Below are 15,087 nucleotides of genomic sequence, written 5' to 3' on the forward strand. Positions count from 1 at the left end.
GATTACTGAAGTCCATCATGAGGATTGTCCCCAGGACAGAGCTAAATTCTGAGGAGTTGATAGCAGCGTTTCATGCCATCTCCAGAGGCCTGTATGAATTTGTCATTCCTCAGGGTGAAGATGAAAGGGTTCAGAAAAGGGGTCACCACTAAAACCAGCAGCAATTCTACTGGATACGGGGTACTTCTTAAGAGCCAGGGAAGCCTAAGAGAAAAAAATCAATGGTGCTAGAGTAATTCCTCAACATTTACTTCTGAGTGCTTTTCCCTTCTGAAATCTAGAAAACAAAAGAGAGTTAATATGGCTTCCCGTCCCAACAGAAGTAGAAATTGTTCTGAAATCCCCCTCCTGCTCACAGGCTGCACACCATGACTAGAAGGGTAGGCATTCAACTATTCCCTGTATATGGTTAGGGGCACTTTCTCTAAATATGCACGATGTGTGAGAAAAATTGTGTTGGCCAAGAAGATGATCCCAGTCCCTAGTGCCATACCGTAGACATGAGATCTTGTCCTCCATCCCAGCATGCACCACTGTACCCCTCAATGCTCAGTTCACCTGCCTCCCGCTCCGCTCTGAACAGCCAGCAGTCAGCCTCCAGGACCACAGTGTGTTCCCTTCTACCACTAACTCCCTTCCATCTAAAATGTCCGAAATTACTCGTTTGCCATGTATTTTCTGTCCTGTAAGTTCCTGCTCCAGTGTCATGTTCTATACAACAGCTTTCCTGGCCAATGCCTCTCAGCTGGATCCTTGGTTTCTTTGTTTCATCAGAATGTAGGTTCCATTTACAGGATGTTTATTTTAAAGCTTTTGCTTTACCTTCATCATCATTGTTGTGTGTTGGTGAGAGTAGGGAACTCTCTGGAGAAATTTCTGAAAATTTTCGAGGGCAAGGACTGAGTATCTCTCAATCTATTGGTCAGCTGGTTCCCTGCATGGATTACTCCTTTCTTCCTCCCTATCTTGGGGATGAAAGCCTCCCTTGCTCCTGTCCTCAGTGAATGTTGTCTTCTCACGAAGGCAGGCAGCCAGCACCTCGGCTGATTTGAGCCTGGCCATCTCTAAGACTCTGACAACTCTTTTCATCATTGTGAGAGAAGAAAGATTCAGACAGGATACATAAGAGGGACTTTTACCCTCAGCCTCTATCTGTCCCACACTGACCTCACACTGGGGCTGCCAAACAAGAGACTTTAGGTTCAATTTCAACATCCCCTGCCTCCAGGAGTGTTCAAAGCCCTGGATCCATCAGGGAGCCAAAGCCACCAAGTGTGACATCTGGGTCCAGCCCAGGTCTCAAATACAGACGGCTCTGATCTCAGGCTAACAGAAAATTTGGGAAGTCACAAAGTCAATGTTCCTTCTGTAAACACATTTTTCTCTCAACATCATATGAGAAATTTAAGATTCAGCTGTCACTGACATGAAATAGACACTATATCCTGAGCACCTTAGGACTTGTAGACTTTGCTCCTCACTTCTTTCAGGTCTTTGCCCAAGTGTCCAAGCTCAGGGAGACTTTCTTCTTTATTCTCTCTAAAAGAATGCACACTACACTTCACTCTCTATCATCTCATTAGAATATATTTATCATTTTAGCCTTCATCACCAGAAAATATTTGTTTACCTTATGTTTATTTTCTGTCACACATTTTTCAGTGTAAGCACCATGAAAACAAGAAATGTATTGTTCTTGTTTACTGTATCTCATACAGAATGAGGTAGTACTATTTCTGAATTAATCAATGAATTGATCAATTAAAGAAAAAATCTACAAACAAAGCCTTTCCAGACCTGGTTATGGCTAATGCTGAAGGAAACTGCTTTCTCGCCCTTCTGTCCTCACTGAGACAATGCCCAGTAATCTGTTAGTCCTCTCTCTGAGGCCTCTTATACAATGACAGTCGGGTAACAAGGACCAACTTGATGAAAGAGCTCAGTCCAATTTCCACAATCTCTGTTTACCTAGAACCACCTGAAAAGAAAGGAGAGGTAATGGTTCTGACAACAGCAAGGAGCTGTGCTATATCTGGCATTGGGCCACAGAAGATATGAAAGTGATTTCTGCTATGAAGGAGGGATTTGGAGTTCAGCCCATCTACTCTGCTGCTACACTAGCCCACAATTCAGGATCTGGGTGTCCCTGTTCTAGATGGTATGCCAACTCAGAACATCCCAGCCCATCCTGAAACTCACTCTTTTTTCTACAGAGAAAATCTACTGGAAGGCATTTACCTTCAAGAAAGAAACTGAACTGAAATGTTGTATGGCCCTCTGGATCTGCCTGATAGGTGCTGAGGTGGCTCTGTGGGTCAGAGGAAGCTGCTGCTGTCTTAACCCTCATTGAAAAAGGAAACTGTCTTCACACAATCATTTAGGAAAGAGTCTAGGAATTACAGCACCATGGGATGCTGCACTGTTTTACTCTTTCTCTCTCCCTTCCTCTTTCCCTTCACACTGTGTCCCTGAGGAATGTTATTCATTGAGGAAAACTAGTTCAGGGAAACTCTGGGGACACAGTTAAGAAGAGAAAAAGGAAAGTTTCAGCTCTTCTATTCTGAGGCCAATCAAGTCTTAGAACGCTTAAAAGTTATACTGAGTGCATTTAAAATCTTCCTCGTCAAGAGTGTATCAACACTCACGCTGCCTTCCTCTATGCTACAAGTCCTGATTAGTATCAAACGGTTCAAGTAAGCCCCATGTTCTCTTACATGCATTTTCTTAATCCATTTAGCCCTTCAAAGCCAAAGCTGTTCACAAGCAGAAGCCTCCATAAAAGTTTCCAAGATACACATTAAAAATCCTCAGGGCAGGGAACTGTGAGTGATGTGAGAAGAATATTGGACTAGAAAGTTCCAAGCTCCTGTCCCTCCAGAGGAATAAAAGAAAACAGCATAAACTATCAGAACCAACTTTACAATGTTCCTTATACAATCACATTTTTCTCCAAAAATCATACCAGAAATTAAAGAGTCAGCTGTCACTAACATAAAATAGATCTCATCTCCTGCGTATCTTAGAGTTTCTGGGCTTTATCCCTTACTTCCTTCAGGTCTTTGCTTAAGTGTCCAAGTTCAGGGAAACTGTCCTTATCATTCTGTCTAAAAAAACACATACCACCCTTCACTCGCTATCTCCTCACTAAGACCTACTTTTCTCTTTAGCCTTCATCACTTGAAATTATACGTTTCCTTTTTGTTTACTTTCTGTCACTCATTTTACAATGTAAGCACCATGAAAGCAAGAAGATTGTCATCCTTGTTGATTGTGTCTCACGATCTAGTACTATTTCTGAATGAATTCATCCATTAAAGGATGAATCTATGATCAGAGCCTAGGCACACTTGGCTATGGCCAATGCTGAAGGCAGCCGCTTTCTCTCCCTTCTGTCCTCAATGAGACACTGCCCAGTCACCATTCACTCCTCTCTATGAGACCTCTTTTTTTTTTTTTTTTTTTTTGAGACGGGGTCTTGCTCTGTCGCCCAGGCTGGAGTACAGTGGAGCAATCTCGGCTCACTGCAAACTCTGCTTCCCAGATTCACGCCATTCTCCTGCCTCAGCCTCCTGAGTAGCTGGGACTACAGGCGCCCGCCACCATGCCTGGCTATTTTTTTAATTATTATTTTTAGTAGAGGCAGGGTTTCACCATGTTAGCCAGGATGGTCTCGATCTCCTGACCTTGTGATCCGCTGACCTCGGCCCCCCAAAGTGCTGGGATTACAGGTGTGAGCCACCGCACCTGGCTCTGAGACCTCTTGTAAAATGATATTTGGGTAACAAGGACCCACTTGATGGAAGAAGTGATTTCCACCATCTTTGCTTACATGGGACCCACTGAAAAGAAAGGAGAGATGATGGTTCTGACAATAGCAACGACCTGTGCCTATGTCAAGCACTGAGTCAGAGAATACTTGAAGGTGCTTTCTGCTATGCAAGAAGAATTTGAAGATGAGCCTATTACTCTTTAAAATCTGAATATCCTCATCCTAGAGGGCAAACAAGCCCAGAACTTCCCATCCTGAGCCTCTCCTAGTTTCTCCTTCACAGAGCAGAACTCCTGGAAAACACTCACCTCCAGAGAAATACCCTGAAGTAAAAAGTTGAATGGCTGCCTAGGACTCGGCCCAGGCTGCCTCCCGACTGATTCGTGCTGAGATCGCTCTGTGCACCAGAGGAAGCTGCTGCTTCTTCACTCTCAGTGAAAGAGAAAACTGATTTCACACAAACATTGAGGAGAAAGTCTAGAAATCATAATGCCATGGGATGCCCCCACTGTTTCCCTCTTTCTCTTTCCCTCCTTCTTTCACTCTGCAATGCATCCCTAAGGAATATTATTCACTAAGTTAGTTCAGAGAAACCCTGGGGATGCAGTGAAGGAAACACCAAAGAAACTTTCAGCTCTTGTCTCCTGAGACTAATCAGGTTTGAGAACTCTTAAAAGTTTTGAGTAATGGGAAAACTTGAAATCTCCCTCATCAAGAGTTTCTCAAAACCCAGGCTGTCTTTCTCTAGGCTCTAAGTCCTGGTTATAAACAGGTCAAGTCAGTCTTGCACTCTCTCATGTGCATCTCTCTAATTCCATTTAACTCTACAGAGACTACACTCTCTGTGATGGTTAACACAGGTGTCAGCTTGACTGGATTGAGAGATGCCTAGATGGACAGTGAAGCATTGTTTCTGGGAGTGTCTGTGAGGGTGTTTCCAGGGGAGACTGACATGTGGGTCAGTGGACTGGAAGAGAAGGCTTTATTCTAGCCATGGGTGAGGCTAGAATAAAGTTTGCAGAAGGGGGACATTCAGCTTTCTTACATTCCTCTCTCTTTCTTTTTCTCTCTCCCTTCTACAGTGAGATGTCTTTTTTCCTCCTGCCCTCGAACATCAGACCCCAGGTTCTTCAGCCTTTGGACTCTAGGACTTGCACCAGCAACCTGCCTCAGACTGGAAGCTATACTGTCAGCTTCCCTGGTCTTGAGGCTTTTGAACTGGGACTGAGTTACACTACCAGCTTTTCTCATTTCCCACCTTGGAGACAACCTATTTGGGGACTTCACCTTTGTAATCATGTGAGCCAATTCTCCCTAATAAATTCCCTTTCATATACATATGAAAGGGAGTGTATGTGTATGTGTGTGTGTGCATGTGCATGTGCATGTGTGTATACACATATACTATTCGCTCTCTTCCTCTAGAGAAACCTGATGAATACACATCAAAACCCAGAGGCCAGGGATGAGTAACATGAGAAAATAGTGGAATAGGCAGCTTCAAGCTCCTGACTCTTAATTGAAAAGACAAAAACAACCCGAAACTCCCAAAATCAACTTTATTAGAACTTCAGAAAACATTCAGTTTTTCAGCAACCAAGTGAACACCGATACAAGAAAAAAACACAACTCAAAAACATTAGGAAAGCTTCATGGTGTTTTTACTTACCTTTGCCCACCCTCTCCCCACCTCACCAGCAGTCTTGAAAATGACAGCCTGTATCCCCTGTATCACCCTCTGGTTCCAGAGGGTGCAGAGCAAACCTCATTCACAAAGTATTATATATGTCTATTCTAATCTGTCTGGACTACCTGAAGGACTGGAACAATGTGCTAATCTTTGTTTCACTTAACACAGATTCTACTCATGGCAAAAAGTGGCAGCCATTGTGTAAGAATATCGTAAAACAAAAATTCTGCAGGGCAAAAGATTACTATTGAGACATATAATACACCATCTAAAGTCTCAGAGGAAATGTCAGGGAAAGTTTCTTTGGGAAACTATGGAACTCAAAAGAAACAATATATACTGGGAAATTTAGAAAATCACACATTTATCTAGGGGCAAAATACATGATCAGAAAAGATCAAAAAAGATCCTAACCGTTTACTTTTGACTGATGTCTAGGTTCAGTTTAAGCCTGGTTACGTACTGGAGAACTACACCAGCACAGAGTCAACCTACTAAGATGAAAGAGATTGTTTGGGTGGTTTTTTTGTTGTTATTTCCTTGTTTACTTGTGTTTTGACTTTTTTGTTGTTTGTTAGCTTTTGAAGTTTTTGTTTTGTTTTGTTTTTTGTATTGTGTTCCAGGAATTCAGTGAAATCTCTGTCAAAACATTAGCTAAACACAGCTAAAGAAACAGAGACTTCAATGACCATATATGTCTAGGAATACAGTCTTTATAAAATTAGTATTACAAAATCACTAAACAAGTGGATGTCTACTTCAACAATAAAAAAAAGGCTTCAACAATAAAAAAACAGCAACAAACTTTTGGGAAGACAAATAATTTGACTCACAGAATTGTGACTCTATAATATCCAAATGTCTGCGGTTCAACAAAAAAATCACAAAGTATTCAAAGAAATAAGAAAGTATAGTCCATTCAAAAGAACAAAATAAATCAACATCAACAGAAACCATCCCTGAGGAAGACCAGTATTGAACTTAATAAACAAAGGCATTAAATCACTGTCTTAAATATGTTCAAAAGAACTAAAGAAAAATAGGTACAAAGAACTAAAGGCACTCAGGAAAATGATGTATGAAAAAAATGAGAATGTCAATAAATACGTTTTAAAAATGTTCAGAGAAAAATATTTTAATAGAAAAAAAGGTACCAAACAGAAATTCTAGAGCTAAAGAGTATAATAATTAATAAAGCAGGAAATTTATTAAAGAGGTTCAATGGCATATTTAAGCTAGAAGAAATAATCAGCAAACTTGAAGACACAACAATTGCTATTATCCAGTTTGAGGAGCAGAAAGAAGAAAGAAGAAAAGTGAACACAGACTAAGGTACCTGTGGGACACCATCAAGCACTTGAACATACACATAATGGAAAGCCCAGAAGGAAGAAATAAAGAGAAATGTGCATAAAAAGTATTTAAGAAATAATGGCCTAAAACTTCCCAAATTTGTTGAAAACATGAATCTACACATCACTGAAGCTCAACGAACTCAAACTGGAGAAACTTAGAGAGATCCACACAAAGGCACATTATAATCAGTCAAAAAACAAAGAGAGAAACTTGAAAGCAGCAAAAGAGAAGCACCTTGTCACATACATGGGATTCTCACAAGATCAACTGTCAGTTTTTTATCAGAAATTATGTAGGCTAAAAGTAGTAAGGTAGTACATTTAATACTTAGAGGAAAAAAATTCTTCAACTAAGAAGTCTGTGTTCAGCTAAACCATCCTTCAAAAAAACAGGAAGAAATTAAGACATTCTCAGATATACGAAAGTTAAGGGAGTTTGGGTACCACTATCTTCCCTACATGAAATACTCAAAGGAGTCCTTCAGGTTGAAGAGGAAGAACCCTAGACAGAAACTTCAAGTTAATGAGTATATGAAGATCTCAACTAAAGATAACTACATGGACGAATATAAAAATGTTTTATTGTATTTTTGGTTGTTGTAACTCCACCTTTTATTTCATACAAAATTTACAAGACAAAAGAATTAAAATTATAAATCTATTTTCTTGGTTATGCAATAGACAAAGATATACTTTATGACAACAACATGAAAGAGGGGACTGGAGCTATATAGACTAGAGTTTGTGCATGATATTGCAGTTAAATGGGTATCAATACAAACCATAGTGTTATAAATTTAGGATGTAAAACATAATCTCCTAGGTAAACACAAAGAAAACAATTTTTATTTTATTTATTCATTTATTTTTAGAGATGGGGCCTCATTCTCTCACCAAGTCTGGAGCATAGTGGTGTAATCACAGCTCACCGCAACCTCAAACTCCTGAACTCAAGGGATTTTTGTGCCCCACCTCCCAAGTAGCTGAGACAGGCATAAGCCACTACACCCAGTTACATTTTTAGATTTTTCTGTAGAGACAGAGTCTCACCACCTTGCTCAGATTGATCTCAGACTCCTGGGCTCAAGTGATCCTCCTACCTCAGCCTCCTAGAAAGTGTTGGGATTATGAGTGAGGCACCATGTCCAGCCAGAAAATAGTTTTTTCAGTTCCAAATGAGTTTAATTCTTTACATTTTAGCTAGAACTGGCTGAACAGTATAAGAAAAATGAAATTTCAAACTGGCCTTGAATTAGTTTTATCTCAATACCGGTAGCTTAATTACAGTAGATTCAAAGCAGGCAGAAAAAGAAAGAGAAATAGAGAGCTTTAGAAGACTCTACTTAACTCTATAGTTGTAGATTAACCATCTGAGCTCTGAATTTTTCTTGTTGTAATTTGCCCATCAGTTTTAAAATGTGCACAAGAAAGGGTCACAATATGTAACCAGCTGGAGGATTAGAAAACCATGGCTTTGAACTTCTGCAGAAGTTTCTACCCTTTCTCCCTTTCCTGCTCTAATGATGTGTGTTTAGCCAGTCTTATTGCAATAACATTTACTATCATTATCATACTTTAATATCTTGGCTTCTTGCAATAGGTATTCAGTCCTTGCCAGTGTTTTCCAAGCACCCCTATACTCATGCGGTGGCCCACAAAGGTTGTGCAGTTGGGCAACTCCACTTCACATAGACATTGCTGACTGCCCAGGGATTCCCCACCATAGACACCCATTCTTGGCTCGATGTTTGTTCTCTCTGACCCCGTTTGTGATGCTAGTTGTAACAAGAAAAATCCAGAATCATATTTTTAAAAAACCTTCCCCTCAAAGTAGGAGGGAGCCAAGAGACCAAAGAATGACTCAGACAAGTCCAGCTTGGCCAGTGGATAAGTTTATTAGGACTTACATATGAGACACTCCTAGATAGCAGAGGACAGCTTTAGAGACCTGCCTCACTTTGCATCTCTAAGCTGCTTTTAAGCTAATTTTCTGGCTCTTTGCCTACTGTGTGTGCATGATGGGACTGTTTTCCTTAGATTCTCAGATATTCTCTGTGATGTTTGGGTACTCAAGGACACCTGCTCCGTGGCTGGGCACCATGGCCTTGACTCACCACTTGGCCATCAAGGACACCTGCTCCATTGGCCATTAAGGTTCAAGCAGTGGCCATACACCCTTAAGTAACCCGGTGGGGGACCTGCAACCCTACACCAGTAACAAGGCCTACTTCTCATCATCTGCCACATGTGACTTTGGGAAAATTACTCAGATTCTCTCTGCTTCAGTTCTGCCACCCACACACCAGAAATAATGATACCAGGCCCAGCCCTATCTCTTCTTTCTAAGGTTGTTGTGACATTTGGAATGAGATTATGGGTTTAAGAAACTTTAAAGGGTTAGAGTGATACAAAGTGTAATGAATTTTACATCTCAGACTAATCTGATATAAAATCTCTACTAACAAGTCCATAAAGATCTTAGCTCAGTGTCTAGGATTCAGTAAATGCTTAGAGGATATCAGCTATTAGTGTTACCGCTCTTTTTCTTGTTAGACTGTGCTCCCAGTTATCCAAGGATGACTTTGGTAGTCTATTATTAGTCTGAATCTTTAAGTATTAGAGGTACTGCCTTCTGAATTGTCACCAGGCCTAATGTCATCTAGACTGTAAACAATTCCCCAACTATCAAGATAACTGTTCTATGAATGCTTTTCATTTCCATATTTTCTTGGCTCAATGCTGTTGGTCAGGACAACAAACACCAACTTAGTGCTGATGACTGAGTGATGAAATAGTGATCAAAGGGACATATGAAGCTAGTGTAACAAAGATGGGAGGGGCTGGGGAGAGTATAAGTAACTATTAGGAGGTTCAGAGCAAACCTCAGGACACTTTCTCCGTGAGCTAAGGTAAAGAATATTGTCCCTCACAGCCCTGGTCTCAGAAACTCTGTGGGGAAGATAAGTCCTGAGCCTAGAGCTGCCATTTCCACAGACCATTGAACTACCCTCAAATAGATATGCTTTTAGGGGCACCAGATAGAAGGAGCTGAATCCAGGAGTTTCCTTCCCTGAAATGCGCCAACAGAGGCACAGTCCTCCACCTTCCCTGGAACAGAAGGGCTTTCATCTCTCTCTCTGAAGCCATCTCCCTCCCCTGTTTATGCCCAGAACTGCTTTCCAATCCCATGGAGTGTCCCCGTACCTAACCATAGCCACTGAGTCTACCAGGTGTTCCTGAGGAGACAACTAAGCAACCACTCCACACTCTGCTGATTTTCTTCTACATCTTACAGGGGGAAGAGCTGGATCACCATGAAATTTATCTTCTATTTGGGTGTCCTTACTGGTATGTATTCCAGACCTTGTACTCTGTCCTGTAAGGCATAGGTTAATGGATGGGGTGAGACAGAGGCCGGATTGCGAAGGGTGCAGAAAAAGAGTCAAAAATAGTGTCATCAGCAGAATTAGGGGTCCTGCCACTTAGACTCCATGCAAAGGCTCTCCAGATAGGCTGAGCCCACTTTTCTAGTGTTAAGCTATAGGGTGGGTTAAGGCACACATGTGCCCCGGAGAAGGCTTAACAGTGAGTGTCCTCCTGCCAACCCTAATTATTGAAAAAGGTGAGCCTCATCACCATCCAGCTAAGTCCCAGTGTGGTCACAAGGACACAGAACTCATTTTGACCTCTGATATTCATCTGTTTCTAAAACTTTGAAGACTCAGAATGCAGGAAACAGACAAGGTAGAAACAAAAGATCAAATACTAGGGCCCTGCCTTCTGTAGTCCCTGCCCCACGTGGGGTTCTTCTGATGACCAAATTTGGAGGTGAGGCATTTCCCACCACTCTCTGACTGCCTAGGTTGTATCACACATTAGCTGTGTGAGATTAGCCAATTAATTCTTCTGTGCTTCAATTTCTTCAAAATGGGGGTATGACTACCTATATTATAGAATTATTGTGAAGATTAAATAAATCTATGTAAAGCACTTAGAATAGTGCCTGCTAGAGAGAGCTCAATGTCTCTTGCCCTTGTTGATAGTCTACCCTTTCTCTTTGGGGTTTCTAACTGTGTGATCACACAGAAGGGTGTGGTGAGGTACAGGCCCAGGCTTGGGGAAGATTAACAGGAGTACAAGAGAAGACAAGACAAGAACAGTGCTTTATTTCTGGTACTAGAATCAGCCTTATTCCCCTTTATTCTCTAGCGTATGTTTTAAATAATTCATTTATAAAAACAATATACATTCATATTACAAAATTTAGACATTTTTTAAGTAGAAAAATAAGCATCATTCATAATCCCACCTCTTAGTCAACACATGCTAACACTTCGAGTTTACTCCCAGACTCTATATACTTTTTGCATTTACATGGTTTTTCATTTATGTTTTGAGACAAATAGATTATATCCACAATTTTCTTGTTCTTTTTAACTTAAATAAGCATTAATATTTATCTCGCTGTTTAATATTCTAAATAGTTTAGTTTTTATTACATGATGTTCCACTTATTCATGTGCTTCATTTCAATGTCCAACACTACTATGTCAGATGTTTATGTTTCCAATGTTCAGCTATTATAAATAGTACTAATATGAGCATACTTGTTTGTAAACCTTGTCTATACTGAGTTTTTCCTTTAGAATGGATTCTTGGGGTTGGAATGATTAGGTCACAGGTTATAAACAATGTATGATTCTTGATGCCTATTTCTAAATTGCTTTTCAAGAAGATGGAATCAATTTACTAGCAGTGATGAGAGTCTCATTATACTCAGATTGAATATTATCAATATTAAACAAAATTATTATAAATATGAGATAAAATGGCATATCATTTTAATTTACATTCTTATTAGAAAAACATGTCAAAGATGTTAACACTTCCTGGCCAATTGGTAACTGTTTAAGAGTCATCCAGATTCCTTTTCAAGTAGGAGACTGTTTACCTTATTTTTGTAATTTTCTCAGGGACATTTTTATTTGCTGACTCATCTGTTCAGAAAGAAGACCCTGCTCCCTATTTGGTATACCTGAAGTCTCACTTCAACCCCTGTGTGGGCGTCCTCATCAAACCCAGCTGGGTGCTGGCCCCAGCTCACTGCTATTTACCGTTGAGTATTTGGGCATCCCCAACCTCAAAACAGCTACTGTTCATTCTAGATCAGTGGTTCTCAAATAAGGGTGACTTCTCCCCAGGGTACACTTGGCAATGTCTGAAGATAGTTTTGGTTGTCACAACCAGGGGGCACTACATTAAAGAACACGACATTAAAATGTAGTGAAGGGCTCCACTACTTACTATATCACTCTGAGTGAATTACTCCTATGTGCCCCATTAATTCATGCACTAAATGGGGATAAAAATAGAATCCACTGCATAGACTTGTTGTGAGTTAAATGAGATAATCCAGAAAAAGCACTTGGTATAATTCCTGGCACTTTGTAACATTCAGTATCTTAGCAATGATGACGATGATGATGATGATAATGATTACTTCCAACTCCTCTCCCTCCAGAAATCTGAAAGTGATGCTGGGAAATTTCAAGAGTAGAGTCAGAGATGGTACTGAACAGACAATTAACCCCATTCAGATCGTCCGCTATTGGAACTACAGTGATAGTGCCCCACAGGATGACCTCATGCTCATCAAGCTGGCTAAGCCTGCCATGCTCAATCCCAAAGTCCAGCCCCTTCCCCTTGCTACCACCAATGTCCGGCCAGGCACTGTCTGTCTACTCTCAGGTTTGGACTGGAGCCAAGAAAACAGTGGTAAGTGTGCCTTCCACAGCAAATCAGGGTCATCAGTTACCCTTTAAGAGGAACATCCATATCCTCATAGCTGAGAGGAGGAAAGGAGAATGAAAAGAGACCCAATGGAGATGCTACCTGAGTGGTCTGGCAAACAGAGACGTGCCCAGAGAAACAAAACTCCTCCTTTCCCAGGGTGTCTAATGCCCCACTGCCTCTGCAGGGCTTTGGCAGCTGGAGCCACCAGGCCATCTGACTCTGCACAGAGGCCCAGCCCTTCCTGATTGGCAGAGGCACAATTCACATGAAGAAGGTGTGGTCCTACTTCTCATACACGCCATTTCACTTGTAAAGGACCCCTCTGAGAACTGACTCAGGCCACCAATTAAAACTAAACTCTACCTTAAAGAGACATAAAGCCTTTTTCAAAATCCTCAAGATTAGCTCATAACCATGCTCTTGATGATTTCTCCCTTTTCGCATTCCTTATTTTCTTTAAACACACACAAAAAGATACCAGTTGAAATATAGGTGGTATCTATATTGGTGGTTAGAAGGACTAAATAACAATTGTCAACAGGATGTTTTATTTTATCCCCATCTCCCTCAGGCCGACACCCTGACTTGCGGCAGAACCTGGAGGCCCCTGTGATGTCTGATAAAGAATGCCAGAAAACAGAACAAGGAAAAAGCCACAGGAATTCCTTATGTGTGAAATTTGTGAAAGTATTCAGCCGAATTTTTGGGGTAATCTTTTCTCCGTATTCAGCTTTCATTTACTTGCATATGCCCAGTTAACTATTTACCTTGATGTAAAAGCTTTTTTAGATGTCTAAATAATTTCTTGAGAATTTGATAAGGCTGCTGTGAAGCCAGCATTGTTTCTTCAGTCATGGGCTCCCCTTAAATTGTCTTTATTCATTAAAGGACATTATAAAGTACTTCCAGTTAAACACATCATTTGCTAGGTATTCATTCTTAGAACTACAAGTAAAATTATGAAAACAGGCATTTCTTTAAAAAGAAATCAGACTTTTCACAAATAGAAAATGCCTTCACCAGTTCAAAAAATGGAGTCTCACCCATTTTACATGTGATTTCTAGACAGACTGTCCTCTGACTTTCTCAAGGTCACACAAAGCTAATTACAGCAAAGTGAGAAAAAGGCTCAAGCTTCCTGTCCCCAATTCAGTCCTCTTTTCATGAGTCCAGCATATGCCTGCAGACAGGGCTCACCCAAGCGGGACACTAGGGTTCCTGTGAGATCTGACTCTCTCTCTCTGTGTGTGTGTGTGTGTCTCTCTCTCTCTCTCTCTCTCTCTCTCTCTCTCTATCTATCTCTTCACGATCTCTGGTAGGAGGTGGCCGTTGCTACTGTCATCTGCAAAGACAAGCTCCAGGGAATCGAGGTCGGGCACTTCATGGGAGGGGACGTCGGCATCTACACCAATGTTTACAAATATGTATCCTGGATTGAGAACACTGCTAAGGACAAGTGAGACCCTACTTCTCCCTCTGCATTCCACTGGCTCTGCCATGGACTATATAAGCAGATAATTTTCCCTCAGTTGAAAATAAAATCTCCAAATGAAAATTTGGGAATGTAGCATACCAGTAGCCAATGTTTTCTTGTTTGTGTCTCTGTATCCTACAACGATGTGAAGAACTAAGATCAAATCATGAAATGAGCATTTACTACACTGTCCTGGATTACATTCATCATCTCATGTAATGCTTATAACAAACCTTTGAGGTTATCTTTTGTTCCAACTTTACAAATGAGAAAGTGCAGGTTAAAAGAGGTTATTTAACATTGCCCATAGCTGGTGGATATCAGAGGCTGAAATGGAACCCAAAATTGTCAGATTCTAAATCCCTTGCTGTTAGCCTCAGTGTTACATGGGAGTCTACAGCATCACAAAAGATGTTGGCTCCTATTCATTTGCCTCCCTCTCTTTCCACTCAAAGGACTTGAAGCTCTCACTTGTGGCTAAGATCTTGGGTACTGGGATAAGCTCTCCTAAAAAAAGTCATACCTCATCTCAGTGCGACACAGATTGCAGTATGTTCAGAGAGAGAGTGAGTTAGTGGAAGAGTAGAAAGTGAAAAACAAAACTTCAGAACAAGGCAACAATCATAAATCAAGTCCACAAGCGAGTTTGGCAGCTCCAGTGAAAGGTGAAGATGTCATATAAATCCAAAGAAGATATAGGCAGCAACAGAGCTTGAAAGGCAGAGATGGCTGAGATGAGGCGAAGGGCAGAAACTGGGCTTAGCCACAGACCATGGTCCTAAAATAGTCAGTCCTATGCTTGAGAAATTGGTAAAGCACTACTACAGACTGAGTGTTTGTGTCCCCCCAAAATTCGTAAGTTGAAACCTAATCCCCAAAGTGATGGTATTTGGAGGTGAGGCCTTTAGGAAGTGATGAGTTCATGAAGGCAGAACCCTCACAAATGGGATTCATGCCCTCATAAAAGAGAGCCCAGAGAGCTCACCTCCTCCTTTTGCCATGTGAG

At 41.0% G+C, this 15,087-nt stretch overlaps 1 protein-coding gene across 2 annotated transcripts; it reads left to right on the forward strand.

The window, feature by feature from the left end:
- The first annotated feature begins 9,652 nt into the window (after positions 1-9,652).
- Positions 9,653-14,179, forward strand: PRSS37 (serine protease 37). 2 transcript variants are annotated; one of them, XM_009203999.4, is made up of 7 exons: positions 9,653-9,723; positions 10,110-10,162; positions 10,901-10,987; positions 11,788-11,929; positions 12,336-12,589; positions 13,179-13,315; positions 13,927-14,179. In XM_009203999.4, the coding sequence occupies exons 2-7, from the start codon at positions 10,129-10,131 to the stop codon at positions 14,065-14,067; spliced, it is 795 nt and encodes a 264-aa protein (XP_009202263.2). In that variant the 5' UTR covers positions 9,653-9,723; positions 10,110-10,128; the 3' UTR covers positions 14,068-14,179. The 2 variants fall into 2 exon arrangements, with proteins under 2 accessions (XP_009202263.2, XP_003896751.2); XM_003896702.5 differs by lacking the exon at positions 10,901-10,987 and having other exon boundaries at positions 9,656-9,723.
- Positions 14,180-15,087: the final 908 nt, after the last annotated feature.

Source organism: Papio anubis, chromosome 4 (genome assembly GCF_008728515.1).
Source record: "Papio anubis isolate 15944 chromosome 4, Panubis1.0, whole genome shotgun sequence".
NCBI lineage: Eukaryota > Metazoa > Chordata > Mammalia > Primates > Cercopithecidae > Papio > Papio anubis.

Excerpts from the sequence above, each read along its gene's own strand:
- PRSS37 (XM_009203999.4), top strand. The coding sequence starts at position 10,129 with ATGAAATTTATCTTCTATTTGGGTGTCCTTACTG. Across the intron at positions 10,163-10,900 it reads CTATTTGGGTGTCCTTACTG|AAGGGTGTGGTGAGGTACAG; the intron begins GTATGTATTCCA and ends GTGATCACACAG. Across the intron at positions 10,988-11,787 it reads AGAACAGTGCTTTATTTCTG|GGACATTTTTATTTGCTGAC; the intron begins GTACTAGAATCA and ends TAATTTTCTCAG.